Genomic DNA, 17655 nt, shown 5'->3' with positions numbered 1-17655 from the left:
TCGATGTTTATCAGTTCCTCCTCAGACTTCGCAAAAAAAATTGTTGGAGTAGAGCTTTTGCATAAGGTTCGCCTAGAAAATGATAGGACGCAGCTGGGGAATGTTTGGACTTGTATTAGGGTATCAAATCGAAATGTTGTCGAAATTTGCTTTAAATGATCGAATTGAGTTTTGGCGTTATTGCTTGCCGCTACGGAGCCAGTGGACGCGATTTCTGCTTCCTGTTATGTTTGTTTATGTTTCCCAGGTAATATTTCACTGCTTGGCCGTTTGCATAGACCTCCCGGTCAAGCTAACGCAGCAATGTAGCTACGTTATTATTGAAAGTACAATTAACGTTTCGTTAGTGCGTGTGAAGATAAACCCATGACACATCAACAATCTTTGAAAAAAGTATTTGATACAAACGGTAATAGTCATCATACAAATTAATTGCATTATTATTTTATCATTCGAGATTTAACTTCGCATTTGCTTTTCACTGATACATTCGATTTGTAGTAATCTTTAATATTTTTATGAGGATTTAGATATATGAAATAAGAATGAATTTTCTTTGTTATTGACAGCATGAACTAGTCGTTTGGCTAAGTATGGCCCTGATTTTCTTCAAGAATGTTGGTTTAAATTTTGAAATAGGAGGTCAAAAACAGTAGGACAGTATTCAAGCAGGGTGACGAAAGACATTTAAAGTACGTCATCTTTTTGGTTCCTCATATGTTTGATTATCGTCAATAATAATTAAAGATAAATTCGATCTGCGGGTGTCATCTCCCGTGATTCCTGACAGAGCACGGTACAAACGCGTAGTTAGTAGACGTTGGTAAAAAAACTAGGGAAAGAAATCGTTTATTGTGTCGGTTGCCAGTTCATCTCACCCGTTGCTGGCGCCTAATAGTTCCAGAGGAAAATTGGAACAAGCTGTAGTGAAGTGCACTGTAGTAGGAAAGTTGATACCAAAAAATGAACCTTTTCGATGTGTGTTTACAACATATGCCTAACGCTCGTATTTCGTGCAATTAACATAACATATTTATCCGCATTATTGTCGTTAGCACAGTTAATAACGCCCAGCGATATAATTTGAGTTCAGTTAGTTTAGTTTGTTTTTTAAGTGCATTAAAAATCGTGTTTTTTTTCTTCTTTTCAACTCGTATTAAATTATTTTTGGAACTTTACTCGTCTATTCAATGCACAAACATACAGGGGTTTACGAGCTAATTTTCCATGTCAACAACATTTTTCAATGCTTTTGAGATGTTTTTCAACAGATGTCAAAAGTTGAATTTGCATCACAAATATTTGTTCTTTCGCATGATTTTCTACACATCATAAGCTGGACTAAATTTGGCAGTTCTTTGTGATGTGTTGAAGATCATGTGAAACAATTGAAATTTAATGTAACGCATGTATAATATTAGAGATTGGCTAGGAAAACCCTGGCCTATGCACACAGTTTTGACCACCAGGCAAGAAATTTCAAACGTATATGCTACTGTAACCTTGTATAAGGATCCTGTAACCTGTAACCTGTAACCATCTAGGCTTGCCCTTACAATAGTGCGTCAACTATGAGTTGGAAAAAAATGAAAATGAAGAAACATATGAACAACTGTTATGTATTCTTTTGTAGAAATTGCTTTTATTTTCATCAGATCGTCAACCGACTCCTACTAACACAGCAACAACAATAGTTTTACACATCTTGTCACACAGTCAAATCACGTGTCTGTAGAGCGAAATTGCATTCATTCCGTCTATAGCAGCAGTATTGGCAAAAACCGTTTACATATGTACAAAAATCATTAAGAAAATAGAAAGTTTAGTTTCAAGAAAGACGGAAAAGGATTGCTAACAGAGCGTAGCAACAGCGTTTGCAAGAAGTACAGTGTCAATCGAGAAGGAAGAAATAAAGTAAGGAAAATAAATTAAGGAAGACGTTAACTAATGACTTCAAGAGGAGCAGGCATTAGGCACTGGACTTAAGAACAGTTCCGCGATTATGTCTAGGGATGGTGTACAGGGCTTAACCAAGGATGGCCTTGCCGTAGGCTGGGTATCCGTAAGGAGCGTACGGGGCAGCAACCTTGGCGACGGCGGGGTAGGCTAGCGGGGCAGCGTACTTGGCAATTGGGGCGACAGCCTTGACGGCCAGCGGCTCACGGTGGACGACGGCGTTGAATCCGTTGATGGGGTCAGCGTTGTACTCAACAGTACGACGGGTGCCATCAGGCTCAACCAGCGAGTAGGATCCAGTCACAACATCTCCGGAGCGGGACTCCTGCTGGTTCTTGTTGTCACCAGTCACGGCATCCTGTCGAACGGAGCAGACGGACGGATTGTTAGTACAGGCGTATTGGTAGTCTTAGGCTTTGGGAGGCTAGAATACTTACGGCAACGGCATAGCTGTAGCTGTACTGAGGGTTGGCATCGTATTCAGCGTACGGAGCAGCAACCTTAGCGACGGCAAGAGGAGCAGCAACCTTGGCCAGAGGCGCGTGGTATGCTCCGAGCGGAGCGTGGTAGGCTCCCAGAGGCGCGTGGTAGGCTCCGAGCGGAGCGTGGTAGGCTCCGAGCGGAGCGTGGTAAGCTCCCAACGGGGAGGGGTGGATGGCGACGGCGCTGGCGACGGCCACGATGGCAGCGAAGACGGCGAACTGTAAAAGAATCGCGTGAAAAGGGAGTGTCTCAGTAAAATCTTATTCACGTGACTTGCCGGGTAAGCGTGCCCTCTCTGGTGATCCTGGCAAAGACACTTACTTTGAATGCCATTTTAGGTGTTTAGTGTTGTGCTAGCTACGGTTAGGCCGCTGCTGTGTTCTTGCTAGACGAATGAAGTGATTGTGATACGGTTTCGAAGGTATCGGTGGGTTTTTATATCGAAATGCGTGGCCACTTTCCAACGACTTTGCCAACGATAGCTAACGCTTGGCGGGTTGGAGTAGTAGCGCCCGATCAACCCACATCAGAACTCGTTTCGCTAGGGCTTTTCGTCATTGCCTTTCAGCGTAGAATAACGAAAGGGGGATCAATGGAAATGTGAAAATGCTTGTGAACGTTCCGTTCTCATACGGTAATACACCGAATAAAAGAATTTCAATGGAAATGAATTGAATGTATAATCAATAGGAATAATTTATAAGTATAATATAGTAGACTTGAAATCTCCGTATAAAAGTATTATTAGAGATAAAAACTAAATTCATTGCCAAGAATAGTTATCATGCTAGATGATTGTATTGTTTTTTACTATTCGAGATTCAACTTCGCATTTGTTGTTTACTGATGCATTCGATATGTAGTATTCTTTAATATTTCTATGATGCAACATAGCATGAAATACGTTTTATGTGCAACATGAGCTTAATTTGCAATTGGTTGTTTACTTCCTATGCAGCTTTTTTGTTAGTTTTAGTTATGCTATGTTTTATATCTGTTGTACCTTCCTTCTCTATCACTGACAGCAGGGACTTCGCGCTTAGCTTAGGATCTTCATAAATGTTGGTTTAAATTTCGAATTTGAAAGTCAAGGAGTGTAGTTACGTAGTAAGTGTTTCCAAATGTGTAAAATATGACCTTCTAAATGGAAGTCTTTTAGAGTCCGTAATGCATCATAATGGTTTAATTTCATTTTTTTTATCAACATTAGATATATTTCGCGTTATTCATTGCTTATGAAGTGTCTCCTAACAACTGTCAAACATTTCACCACAGTGCACAATGTGAGCAACGTTCATTGCATTCTATCGCGGTTTTTCTTCATTTGATGTATTTAGTGTGACTATTAATGATACCCGGGACTATTGAACCTACATGAATGCCTGTGTTACATTTTCTCGATTTTTCAAATCGCGTTTGATCTAGAAAATATGCCTCATTCATGACCTTAAATTACAATGTCCCATGTACCGTTCAAGCAAAGTGCCGCAATCAGAGCATTTATTCATTACGAATCGAACAAGTTTTCCAGCATCTTGGATTAGCTGGCAAAATCTTCTAAGATGATATTATCGTCTCCTAAAACACTTTTCGCTGGCGCTCTTTTTTAGAATAAAAAACAATATTTTTCGGGGTCGCGGATAGTCACAGCCATTTTTAACGGAAAAAAAACATAGGAAAATGTTTAATCTTCCATTCGATGTACTACTCATCAGTCAAAGCGAGTAAAATCATAAACATTTTAACAAAAAATGGTGCGATTTCGTGAAAATATACCACTTTTTTAAAAAAAGGTACTTTGGCAGTTCATATTCCACAAAGTTTACTATAAAAATGAGATTTTTTTATTTTATTTGAGGTTACGCATCTATTATAAATATATTTGGCGTTAACCAGCAGTAAATGAATATTTAGGTTTTTGTACATGTGCGCAATGTGCAATGATTTTAAATTTCGCTCACTTGATGTGCTACACTTTTTTTTTATCAAAAAATCATGTTGACGAAAAAATCCCTCATGTCATTTAGTTGAAATATTTGATAGTTTTTAACAACATTTTGTGAATATTTATTTGAATCCGGTTCAAATCAAATAAAACAATTAATGATACATATAAAAAAAGAACATCTTATTCCTGAGTCATAAGTGTTCGACCTATTTTTGGGATTATGTTTGAAACTGTTGTGTTTTTATTACAGTATTTGGCAGTTATTAAATATTAGGACATTTTAGGCTTTCCTGGAAAACTCGTTTTTAAGAATGTTTGAACCTCATTTATGTAATTAAAAATATAAAATAATAATCTTCATCTGCGTGTATCGTCTTTCTACGTGAGAACCAATAGACAGCTGTGCTTCGCCATACTTCAGTTCAAAAATCCAATCATATATGCGCTAGCCATTTCGAGCACACTGTAGTCAAAATTTGCCATTATTTTTGGTAACGTTCAATCAAAGGATGGAAAATGAAAAAAAAAAAAACATATTATGAACTGTTATGTATTCTTTTGTAGAAATTGCTTTTATTTTCTTCAGCTCGTCAACAGACGACTCCTACTTGCACAGCAACAACAATAGTTTCACACATCTTGTCACACAGTCAAATCACATGTCTGTAGAGCGAAATTGCATTCATTTCGTCTATAGCAGCAGTATTGGCATTACATATGTACAAAAATCATCGACAAAATAGAAAGTTTAGTTTCAAGAACGATGGAAAAGGATCGCTAACAGAGCTTAGCAACAGCGTTTGTGAGAAGCACAATCGCAATCAAGAAGGAAGAAATAAAGTAAGGAAAATAAATAAAGGAAGACGTTAACTAATGACTTCAAGAGGCGCAGGCATTAGGCACTGGACTTAAGAACAGTTCCGCGATTATGTCTAGGGATGGTGTACATGGCTTAACCAAGGATGGCCTTGCCGTAGGCTGGGTATCCGTAAGGAGCGTACGGGGCAGCAACCTTGGCGACGGCGGGGTAGGCCAGCGGAGCAGCGATCTTGGCAACAGGGGCGACAGCCTTGACGGCCAGCGGCTCACGGTGGACGACGGCGTTGAATCCGTTGACGGGATCGGCAGTGTACTCAACGACACGGCGGGTGCCATCAGGCTCAACCAGCGAATACGAGCCAGTCACAACATCTCCGGAGCGAGACTCCTGCTGCTCCTTGTTGTCGCCGGTCAGAGCATCCTGTAAGAGATTGCAAGGATCCAAAGGATTGTTAGGAATTTTGGTTCAAGCTTTAGATGAATGTGGCTGGACCACTTACGGCAATGTGGTAGCTGTAGCTGTACTGCGGGTTGGGGTCGTAGTCATCGGCAACCTTGGCAACAACCGGGGCGGCAACCTTGGCCACAGCCGGGTAAGCTCCCAGAGGAGCGTGGTAAGCTCCCAACGGGGCAGGGTATCCGATGGCGACGGCGTTAGCGACGGCCACGATGGCGGCGAAGACGGCGAACTGTAAGTGAAGCACGAAAAACAGGAGTGTCTCAGTAAAATCCTATCCAGTTGAGCAGCCGGTGCGTGTGCTCCACTTTACGATCCTGGCAGAGACACTTACTTTGAATGCCATTTTTTGTGTTGCTAGCTGCTGCTGTGCTCTTGCTAGACGAATGAAGAGATTGTGATACGGTTTCGAGGGTATCGGTGAGTTTTTATATCGAAATCGCTAGCATTAGTTGCGATCGCTGAACGATTCCGAAGTCATTCCTTACCGAACAAGAGCGATCTCGTGTTGCTCGAGAAAGAATTTTTTTTCGCATTTTTCGCCAACGCGCAGTCGTGTGTCGTGATGGCGTGGTTGGGTGAAAGAAACAGAAAGAGCGTACAGCTTTTTTCCTTTCCACGCCACGCGCGGCGACACAGGTGATCTGGCGCACTGGCTGATGCATGCAACTGGTTGACAGAGGGTTAGGGTGTATGTGTGCGATACGCGCATGCGTTTAACGCCACGCATGCTGTTTCCTTTGCCGCCGGGTCAAACGGGCAGCTGGTGTTATTAGTCGGCAATAGACAAGTACAATGCAATGGGTAGGGTAATTGAGACAATGCTTCATCAACTTCGGCCTATCCTTTTTGCGCTCAAATCCACCATAGGGTATGGGGGGCATGTTATGCGTGTGTTTGTGTGGATTGCATTCATGATCTTCACTGTGCAGGGTCAAGCTGTCTTACAAACCGGCCCTAGCTGCTGGCAGTGAACAGGCCCACGATGCTGTAACCACCCTGATAGTGATTAGTTCGCGATCAGGTTAGATCAGGTCGGAAGGGCGATAAGTTATTGCATCCTTTATGATGTCATGCCGCAATGCCGGTTCACGTGTATGGCAGTGGCGGATCAAGGGTATCGGGGGCCCTAGGCGGAACGACGAGTTGAGGCCCTCTGTAAATGAAAAATGTTGTTGGATGGGGGGGGGGGGGGGGAGGGGCCCTAAACTTGCTGTTGGGAGATTGAACAGTAAACTTGAAATGCCGTCGGGGCCCCTTCGATCATCAGTCGCAAACTCTACAATTTTTGCTGACGGGGGGGGGGTGCAATTGATTCATCGGGGCCCCCTTCGCAAATCAAATCCTTCGGAAATCATCTGTCGCAAACTCTAAAATTTTTGCTGACGGGGGGGGGGGGGGGGTGCAAATGTTTCGCCAACCTCGGGGCCCCATCGGCCATCCTTCTGGGGGCCCTTGTCGCTAGTACTCTTTCCATACGGCATACTACAGAATGGCGATCTACGGGGCCCCTAAATCGGCGGGGCCCTAGGCGACCGCCTAGTCCGCCTACCGTTAGATCCGCCGCTGGTGTATGGGGTAAATGAGGTTTATTGAGTTATACCTCATACCGGATATGTATTAGGATGCTAGATATTTTAGCGGAAACAGGCCTATCTATTTATATGGAACCATTCTTGCTCAATTAAATTCGGCAATCGATTTAAAGAGATTTCTTTAAAATCTTTTTTGTAATTGGAAAATCTACGATCAACTATTTTATTCGACTTAGAACCATTAACGAGGCAAACGTGACCGTGAATCAATTTTATAAACATTTTCAAAAAAAAATTTAAATGGATTTCAACTGCGTCAGGCCACTGTTGTATTTGAATTTTAGTGTATAAAATATATTTAGGAAATGGACACACTTCATTCCGACCGTCAAAAATTATACTAAGTTGCTCTAAAATCATGATCATTATTAATAGGATGATTAGTTTTTGCTGTGTGGAACCATTTAATAATGGAAACCATACATGGAGTTTCTTACTGCGATCCAGCGCAAAGTCGCCTCAAATGCATCTCCGCAGTTATGTGCACCGCATACTTGAAAGTGCTAACACGTCTGCACTAGGGCGTGGTAGAGGTCGCCGTAGCGAATCATTGCTCTCTGCGCCAGCCTCTCTCTTTCGGTGCACTGCCTTGCAAACAATGATAGAGCAACCGAGCTGAGTGCAGTTTTTGGTTCGCGCGAGTATGGCATCAAGTTCGTCCGACTGATTAGAATGACCTTTCGAAGGATCTGCAGAGCCCGGCTTCAAAACGTCTCCTTAAGGTATTCTAGAAAAAATGAATGAAAAATAACCTTCCCACTGTCGTCATATGAATTTAACACTAAGCGCGAAGCTCCCTCCTAGCGGCAACAAAGGTGCGACAATTTATGTGTCCCCTTTTCTTTCCTCTAACATCCTCCCTTGTATGATCCACGTATTAAATGCATGCTACAAATGAACTAGTCCGGCGCGAAGTCTTCAAGTTTATTATAACAAAATGCAACATAGTTGTGTGTCACAAACCGCCGCCGGCATAACGTTGATCACTTCGGTGAGCTTGAATGTCACTTGGCATCGATAATTGTTACAAATACCCCCCTCTTACTTCACGCAATAACTAGCCGCTCCAGGCTCGGTCAAGTTAAACTGCAAAGGGCTATGAATTGTAGCATAATGCGTAACGGTTCGTGGAAAATAAATTCAGCATTCATTGAATAGGTAGGAGTGCATGTACCAGATAACCCAATAAACCTAAAGGAGGGGTCATTTCTCTCGTAAAATCTCGTAAAATACAACCAAAAAGCTTTTTCTATATTATTTATCGTATGCGTATAAAAAAAAAGCGAGCAAACTACGTAAGGAACTGAAACAACATTTACATCACAACAAGCACACCACCCACGGGTACTTTCAGCATTTCACGTGCTCCGTTATTGCTCCCTTCGCGAACTTCGTAGCACAATTTAATCGATATTGCACAATCGGTTGTTTGATGCAGGTCAGTTCGGCGCTCGATCGCATTTATCTGATGCAATATAGAGCATGCTTAAAACAGAGACCCTTGCTGCTCCAGCACAGTAGCGCGGGTCAGCCCCAAGCACGGTGCGTATTATATTTGGGTCACATTGATCGCGCACAAGGTCGTTTGCGCATACGCGGTTGCCCGTCACTCGCGTATGTTCTGAGCAAGTGGCTAAGTACATGGGCAATTACACGAGCGAACACTACGCCTCGCACTACGCCTAGCACCGCATTTGGGGGAAATTTATTTATTAACACTTTGATTGCCAGATCATTTTATTGGTTGCATTTTGCTGGGATGCAAATATCTGTAATTTACTCTTGGTGGGTATTAACAATCCTCTTAGGAAACATAACCGCGTATCGTACGTGATAGCCAAGGTAGGTTAAAGTGTTACTGCATTGTTGCTTGTAAATGTTTGTAATGGACTCTTTAACTCGGCGTACTTTCACGGCCTAACGAGTTCGATTTCCACGTGGACCTTCCTCCCGTACTAAGGGTCAACTATCCGGTTCCTTGGTAAATAACAGTGTAGGAACCCGCGAGGAATATGACCGCTTAGGTTGTTACGTCAAAAAGAAGAAACAGAATGCGTAATATACATGAAATTTGATACATTACTGTAGGCATAAAAGTAAAACTATGCAACTAAATATCCCTTTTGATGTGGTTTTAGCCAATCAAACGTTGGATATTTTAGTTTGTGACAGATAGTGATCATTAATATTCAATGCCCAGTAAGGCGACGAACCCGACAAAACCCATTAAATCCAGTTGTCTTATTGAGTACCAGTGCGTTATAAATTAACTGTTACGCATTTTAGTTTTATGTGATACTTTTTACAAGCTTTTCTCTATTTTTTTTTGTATTTTTTCATATATTACTGCCACGCACTGTAAACCAAACTTTACCTGGAAACTGCTTATTGGTAAAATTTAATAAAAAAGCAGTTGATTTACGAACGTAAATGTCAGGGGATTTTCAAAAAAAAAAATTAATAAACAACTAGAACTTATTTCTTTTTTTATGGTGCATTTTTTCGCAAGAAAAGCGAAGAAAAAGAAAACTGCATTTTTAGATTTTTGCTATTTATACGAGTCTGTGTTCTTGTGGTAACATTTCTCCGGAACAAAAGACAGTTTAGTTCATTAAGATTGGCTTTGACTTTGACCCCAAAGCATAACCTTCAATTAGCACCGCCGTTACTTACACATTACTTCCATTTACAGAACATCCGCACTTGCTGTGATGTGAATCACCCGCAGTGAATTGCGCTTATAGACGATCGATCACACTGCAGTTATGCAACAAACCGATCGGCTAATCCTCTGCGCGGTTCCTACATCCGACCATGTTCCATATTGCACCAGGTTTCACTTTTGTGCCGGTGGCCCGAAAGTGCGTCATGCGTGTGTGTGTGTGTGTGTGTCGCGTTTCATTCGTCTTCTTATGCAACATACAGTGAGGAAGGAAAAGATGGCCCAAAATGTATGTCTGGTAATGTGTCCCCTTTTGCTTCAGCATATACTAAGTGGCTGTTGCTGTTGCTGGTCAAATGTTGCCCGAATTAATTTGCTCGGTGCTGGGCGGAGCCCTACTGCTTCCTCAGGGCGGTCACTCTACGTGGTTATCGATGCAAAGTGCTCCACTGCTTGGCTGGCCGACCCGAAATCGGTTGGCCGGTTGACGTTGTGAATTTTTAATCGCATTATTATGAACCCATCAGCGGTTAAGTGGGGCGCATCGTAGTTTTGACTGTAGTTGGTGGTCTGATTGATTTTCAGCAGTAGCAGCAGCAGGGGGTGGATGGGCATGTGCATGTCACCTTATTAAAAACGATACGTCATAAAGCGGACGATACGGCGGAGGGAGTTGATGTAATGTTTGCTTTATAAACCATTGTCCGATGGTACCGAGGGTATCAAAACCATTTCAAACATTACCCAGTGCAGTCTACTTCCTTGTGCTGTTTGTGGAATCGTAACAAACAACAAAACACACATTTCAAAATGAAGGTAAGTGGCAAGTGCGAAGAGAACACGCATTTAACTTCCGTTCAATTCTGACAACCGAAACTTGTTGCTTGCTTGCAGTTCTTCGTGTTCGTCGCTTCGCTCAGTGCAGCAGTGGCTATGTTCGGAGCGCATGGTGCCGTCGTTCCAGTGGCACCGGCCGTAGCCGTTAGCACCAACTACGATCCACTGCCGCAGTACACCTATGCGTACAACGTGCAGGACGCTCTGACGGGCGATAGCAAAAGCCAGCAAGAGACGCGAGATGGCGACATCGTACGAGGTATGCAACTGCTCGAATGGCTTGCACGACGCTCGATGGCTTCGGATTGGCTCGATCGTGTTTGTTCGAGCAGATCGTACGCGTGGTGGTTGAAGTGGTGGTTTTTCTTTTTAAATTCTAATCACCAATCTCTCCCGTTCTTTCTACCTCGTGCAGGCTCTTACTCGCTGGTCGAACCAGACGGCACGCTGCGTACGGTCTTCTACACTGCCGATCCCGTCAATGGGTTCAATGCCGTCGTACAGCGTGGTCCGCTCGTACCGAAGGCAGTCGTGCCGGTAGCGGCCGGTCCGGCCATCCTTGCACCGGCTCCCGTGGCCCGAGTGTTAGGCTAAGCGTTCCAGTAAGATGAACGTCTAATGTAGGATAATTTAGCTCGATTTGCGTTAGCCATCGTTGTTTGTTGTGTTGTGTATAGACTGAAATAAAATAAACGTACCCAATGTTATTACCAGCAAAAGTAGCCATGCAGAATGGTTTGTTCGTTTATTCGTAAACATTTACGTCGGCACTTTGCCATACGCTCAAGGTTGTCTCGGCCATCGGAACGAAAGTTGTAGTATTGATTCTACCAACTAGGGATGTTTTGGCTAATTAGCTGGAGATATACATTGATTTGGCCTGCAGTTGATTGGATGTGGCGCAATACTGCACATCCATTTACGCTAAAGCTTATGATTTAAAGCTCTTTGATCGTGCCCGTAATCATGTGCTGTGAAAATGAGTGATTACTGGTTACGCAAAACTAAAGCACAGACATTGAACGCTTTGAAATTAAATTATTAACCGTTCTGTGTACCATAGACAATATTTGTAGGTTCTATAGTTGATCGGTTTAATAAAAAAAAAGCTTTCTGTTCACTTCATGTCAGCATCATTTCTCGCTCTGTTATCTTTGATGATCTGCTGGCCAGAATCAAAAAGCATGCTGATTATGTTACACGGGTGTCGTGCGCTAAGAAAGCTTCAAACAAATCTGCCCTGTCCGCACAAAATGATCCGTCACTTAAAGCTCTCGTGCGAAAGTAGAGAAACGAACAAACGAGTCAATTAAAATAATACTAAGAACGATCTCAATTCGCACGCCACATCTCGATACACATACAGACACGCATTACGCAATGGTTTGCCGGCGCAAGATCAACGAAACTGGATATCCCGCCAGCGTACGGAATCTATCGAAACACCAACCGGCATGCCATTCTTGTACCGCGACCACCGCAACAACAACCGACCATCCTGCCTCATCCTCCTCCTCGGCGCACTTTTTTTCTTCTGCCCATTGACGTTCTGCTCCTACATCGCAGCCTTGCTAGGGCAGCGTTGTCGATCGATCGAACCGGCAAGAGCGAGCGCGCGCGCGCTCGCGCCCGCCTTCCAAACGGTTGATGAACCGTGTAGAGGAGGTCGGAGCGGATGGAGGCCTTCGAGCGCTTTCCGTGCTCGGTCGGTCGGTGAAATAATTCAAGAATACATGATTTAATTAATCCCGCTTTATGCGCACACACCAGCCTTTGCCGCGATCGCACCAGCAAGACGACCACCACGCTAGGTGGTTGGCACGAGGAACTAAATGGGACTGAAGTGTGTAGCCGTGGGAGAAGGGTGAGGGTGAAAAGTAAAAAAAAAGCGTTTAACTAGTTCACCGTGTCAATTTTGTGACGTTCTGTGCAAGATTGTTGAACTAATTCAGAGACCATGCTTGGGCTGGCCGGGCTGAGCTAACCGGAGTATTGGGAAACACGCCGCTCGAGCTGCGTCCGCTCGATCAGCTGTTTACCAGTGCCGGGCGTGTGCGTGTGTGTGTGTGTCTGTGTAATTGAACCTGTCTGGTCCAGTTCGCTCCTGCCTGGCCAGTAGTAGCCACCTCAGGTGCGCAAGGTGACAAAACTATTCCATTGACGAGTGGAGAAGACCGTTTGTGATCGCGGTCAGTTTGTTGCCGGTGTTGAAGGGTAAATGCGCAGGAAAGGGAGTGTGGCTCTGGTTTAGTGCTCGTTTTTTCTTCTTTTCTCTTTTCTCTATCCTGATCTCGGCGCAAAAGGCCCCGGTCGAAGGGTAACGCAATGATGGGGATAGTGATTTAATGGAGTGTTTCGAAACATAAATAAATTGATTATGCGATTGTGTGTTGTGAGCCAGAAATTAATCTCTCCAGGCGACGTGGTGGAGGTTTCATTGTTTGGTATATTAAATGTTTTGATTACACTTTTTTTGTTTTGCGTAAGTTGGAGAAATTGATGAAATAGATGCAATGTTTGCACATTGTTCTCTTGTGGTGTAATCTGTCTTATATGGGATTTAACAGCAACATTAGCATTATTTTACTAATTAATCCTAAAGACTGCTCTGAACGAATGCTTAATTCAATTTTGCAACCAAATTGACCATTTTGGACAGAAATGTTTAACTTTTATTCTCTCCTTTCGTATGTCAATGAGCTAATAAAAAGGTATATCTTTCCCAACCCGTTGTCCTCATTGATCTAACAACGATCGCCGTAAGATGATATTTTACATTCAACAGCCGGCGAAACGGTAAAGCTGTGGGATACATAGGTTTTGATTTTACTTTTACGTCAGCACAAATCTTCAACCAACCTGCCAGAAGGGTTGGTGGGTGTAATGGTGGTGAAAACGGGTAAAGCTTCCTCCGCATGCGACAAATACCACAAGCACGACGTGGTGGTAGAAATGTGCCTGGCATGTGTGGTGTACGAAAAAACAACCCTCCACCGAACGAAAGGGAAAACAAGTGCCGGCCACGGTCGGTCCAACGAGATCCATCGCCCTTTCTCCCCCACCCTCTGCCAGCTAAGCGAGGGGACAACAAGCCAAGCTTAAGTGACCTGCCAGGGCCGCGCGGCCTATGCACACGTGTGCACAGGAGGTGACCGTTTTTTTCTGCTGCTCTCCATCCATCGTCCATCCACCCAATCCTCCTCCTCCACAGGTTCTGTCAATCTCTGTGTGGCGCAGCATCCGCCCGAGAGCCGTACACGTCGGTCCGTGCTGGTATGGTGTGTATTTATAGGAGCGCACCGATCGTCCTGAAGTCATACCAAAGAACAACCTTGGCTGAAGAACATCTCAAACCGGAGCCGATCGGCAGAGATCAAGATCCTCGGCGCGTGCAGCTCAGTGTGCAATATCGTACCGCGTGTGTTTTTGTGTGCTGTTTAAGTGCATTCTGTTGAAGCGAGTGGTGTGATAAGACTACACAAAATGATTTCAAAGGTGAATAGAAGGATAGCAATATTTAGGTTTTAGATTTTGAACGTGTTAAAGTGCTTGAGATAGTAGAACTAATAGTTAAACTAATTCTTAAAATTGCACAAAGTAAAGAGAAATACTGGAAGTTCTTTGATTTCAACATTTGTCCCTTAGCATGAAGGAGTAGAATTGTGTTTTCTTATTCCCGAGATTATTCCGGCCTATATTTTTTTAAATATTTATCAAACTTTTAGTACACTTTTTGCTAATAAAGAAAGGAATGATAAGCGGTAGAATGTTTAAAGACGACAGAACGATAGGGACAAACAACTGTAAGACATCTCTCTGCATCAGCACATTTCGTTCAACGTTGCCCGCGCTTAAACTCCTTTCCCAGGTACTCCTCGTTGCTTCCCTGGTAGCGGCATCGGTCGCAGCACCCGTCTATGGACCACTCTCGTACGGCCCGGCCCTGTCCTACGGCTATGCGGCAAAAGCCATCCAACCCCTGCACACGGTAGCGGCCGCCCCAGTCCTACACGCGCCAGCCATCGCCGTAGCGGCCGCACCGGTCCTCAAGCACGTGGAAGCGTACGATCCGAACCCGCACTACAGCTTCAGCTACGGCGTGTCGGACCCGCACACCGGCGACTCGAAGCACGCGGAAGAAACGCTCTCGAACGGTGTCGTGCACGGTAGCTACTCCCTCACCGAGCCGGACGGTACCATCCGCAAGGTGACGTACACGGCCGACAAGATCCACGGGTTCAATGCCGTCGTCGAGAAGAGCGGCCATGCCATCCACACGGCACCGGTGCTGAAGAAGGTGGTCGCTGCGGCCCCACTGGTACATGCGGCCCTGCCGTACTACCATCACTAGACGTGGATGGATTTGGCGAAAGCTGCACGAATCAATGCTGTAGATAACGCTCTCTCTCACACACACAAACATTAGCTTTAGGCGCCAACCAAGGGCGCGCACTCACCCTCTCTGTTTAGTAATTGCAATTACGATAGTGAAATGGTTAAGCAAGTTAAATAAAATAAACAAAAAAATACGAACACCAGTACATACAAGTAAAGTAGCCGTTAAAGCCCTGCTTTCCATACCTTCTTGCGGGACCGATGCAAGAGGGGAAATATGGAGCATCATCGAATTAGTGTCGTTTTTGTACCCTTTAATTCAATAGGCGTGAAATAATTCACTCCCTTTTATCTGTCCTCTTTCTTCTCAATAAAAAAAGATTTCACAGATAAAAACCCAAAGCAAAAGGTGTTATTATGGCGGGGTGGAGCCGATGGCATGTACTTCACACCAAGCTACAATGCAAACGCATGCATGCTAACGTGCATCGCATTTGTGATGAGCCATTAGTCGTGCGGCGTTAGCCAAACGGTTGCACAAGAACGGTGCACAATGTCTTAATTATGCTTCTTATTGCGAGACACCGATCATCGTCCGATCCTTGTTGGCTGCAGCTTCACTTTCCCATGGCCTAGTTGTGCGTTTTTGTCTTCCGTAGAACGATGACTGCCACGGGAGTCCGCTGAACCGGGTAGAATGTCGGGGAGCCCCCATTTCGCTCGAGATGGGTTTTGTCACACGCGTTAGGAGTTGGTCTTGCAACAGCAGCAGCAACAACCTCGTCGTCCGGAGCCCCGTTTTAGGTGTAATTAACCCTTTGCAGCACAAACGTTGCGCAAAAATGTCGCTCAACTGACCGGCCGTCGGTTGTTGTCCGTCGCTCACAATTAGGTCGATACGATCAGAGGGCTCACCGGGCTTGCGCACGAGGCGCTCTTGCAAGCGAACCGGTAGTCTGGGACGCGCTTGACGCACGACTGACGTACGCGATCCGCCAACCCATAAGCAGCAGGTACCGGTTCTTGCTTATATAGAGGATCAACGGTGCGATCGAACCCGTCAGACGATTTGATCGTGTTGCCGTGAATATCCTCCGGAATTTATGCGCCCTCTCTGTCACATTGCTGGCCATTGCTACTTGCCCACGGGTGGACGAGGACGAGTGTTGCGGTGGTATTGCTACCAACGCCAATAACCAGCGCCAGCCGCCTGCTTACTTTACGCAATGTGCGCACTAACCGTCGTTAAAGCTGCGTGACCACGCATGGCCACACTAGACGACATTGCCACCGTTGCTATGCCCGCACTGCCCCCCACACCCCCGCACCCCTATGTACTGTACATGGGAAATCTAGGCCATGATACCGGGCGAACTGTTGTGCTGCTTTTACTACAAATTGAAATTCCTCTTCTCATTTCCCTTGGTGCGCACCCCCTTGGAAAGAGCTGGTTGGTAAATTCGTATGCGGTGATCGAAAATTCATTACCATTCCGTTTGGATTTATCGCACGTCGTCGCATCTATATGAATGACAATTCACTTTCAATATGGTGCGTCCTGTTCGGTGCGCATGTGGGGCGATCCCGCGATGACACCAGCAACATGGAACAGCCCCGGGAACTGGGGTGGAAAAGTTTACGAACCAAACCCGTCGTTTGATGAGCGGTTTGATGAGCGAATTTCGTTCGCAACAAACGCTTTCAAAAATATGTCGATGACTCAGTTAATCGATGTGACTTATGGAACGTCCGTTGATGGATGTAAATTACGTTGAAAACTATGCTTAATTAACTGCACGAAAGTCTGACTTGTGAAGCATAGCCGTGTCAATTTGTTTGATAATTTTTGCTTCTTGATAAGAGGATGTCATTTGTTGGCCGACAAAGTGAGCAAATACTCATACTCTGTATCGATGGGATCGAATTAATAAAAAACTTACTATTTCTGAAAACATTTGGAGAGTAAATACAATTAGTAAATAATAAAGATGAGTTCTTCTTCTTCTTTTGGCTCAACACAACCGTTGTCGGTCAGGTCAAGGCCTGTCTGTACCACTTGTCGGGTTGACTTTTAGATAACCCCCATTACAGGATAGTCAGTCCTACGTATGGCGGCACGGTCTATTTGGGGCTTGAACCCATGACGGGCATGTTATTAAGCCGTACGAGTTGACGACTATACCACGAGACCAGCCTAAGGATGTGATACCATAGCCCATACCAGTTCAGCACAAAGTATAGCTGTTTTATTAAGTAACATTATAAAATTGGCTTTTACCATGCAGTACATCAAATTGGCTTCGGTCAAAGATCATGGAAGTGATCACTAACATTATGTTCTTATAATGATATTGTTTCTATTTGGCGTAACGTCCTACGGACACATACAGGCTTGTGAAGCTTATTTCATAATATTACGCTGCTGGATAGTCCGTCCTTGCGCCTACGGGGGGAAGACGGTCCATATGAGGCCTGAACCCATGACGGACATGCTATTTAGCCGTACGAGTTGACGACTGTACCAGGGATCCGCCCTGTTCTGTAATGATACGATTGTCGATAT

General features: G+C 44.4%; 5 protein-coding genes across 6 annotated transcripts in view; 3 read left to right on the top strand and 2 right to left on the bottom strand.

The window, feature by feature from the left end:
* Nucleotides 1–17655, top strand: part of LOC3290833 (neurobeachin-like protein 1) — a 64879-nt gene that overhangs the window by 40147 nt on the left and 7077 nt on the right. The window lies entirely within an intron of this gene.
* Nucleotides 1623–2852, bottom strand: LOC4576978 (larval cuticle protein A2B). The gene is made up of 3 exons (XM_001230822.3): nt 2761–2852; nt 2394–2657; nt 1623–2314 (listed from the first exon to the last, which is right to left on the bottom strand). The coding sequence occupies exons 1-3, from the start codon at nt 2770–2772 to the stop codon at nt 2027–2029; spliced, it is 564 nt and encodes a 187-aa protein (XP_001230823.3). The 5' UTR covers nt 2773–2852; the 3' UTR covers nt 1623–2026.
* Nucleotides 4941–6129, bottom strand: LOC5667562 (larval cuticle protein A2B). Its single transcript, XM_001688270.2, has 3 exons — nt 5998–6129; nt 5707–5895; nt 4941–5627 (listed from the first exon to the last, which is right to left on the bottom strand). The coding sequence occupies exons 1-3, from the start codon at nt 6007–6009 to the stop codon at nt 5340–5342; spliced, it is 489 nt and encodes a 162-aa protein (XP_001688322.1). The 5' UTR covers nt 6010–6129; the 3' UTR covers nt 4941–5339.
* Nucleotides 10578–11882, top strand: LOC1272758 (larval cuticle protein A2B). The gene is made up of 3 exons (XM_311664.6): nt 10578–10736; nt 10815–11016; nt 11173–11882. The coding sequence occupies exons 1-3, from the start codon at nt 10731–10733 to the stop codon at nt 11349–11351; spliced, it is 387 nt and encodes a 128-aa protein (XP_311664.4). The 5' UTR covers nt 10578–10730; the 3' UTR covers nt 11352–11882.
* On the top strand, nt 14061–15286 carry LOC1272756 (cuticle protein 7). Its single transcript, XM_311662.5, has 2 exons — nt 14061–14252; nt 14626–15286. The coding sequence occupies exons 1-2, from the start codon at nt 14241–14243 to the stop codon at nt 15106–15108; spliced, it is 495 nt and encodes a 164-aa protein (XP_311662.4). The 5' UTR covers nt 14061–14240; the 3' UTR covers nt 15109–15286.

Source organism: Anopheles gambiae, chromosome 2 (assembly GCF_943734735.2).
Source record: "Anopheles gambiae chromosome 2, idAnoGambNW_F1_1, whole genome shotgun sequence".
NCBI classification, from domain to species: Eukaryota; Metazoa; Arthropoda; class Insecta; order Diptera; family Culicidae; genus Anopheles; species Anopheles gambiae.
This window is presented reverse-complemented; position numbering and strand designations above follow the sequence as displayed.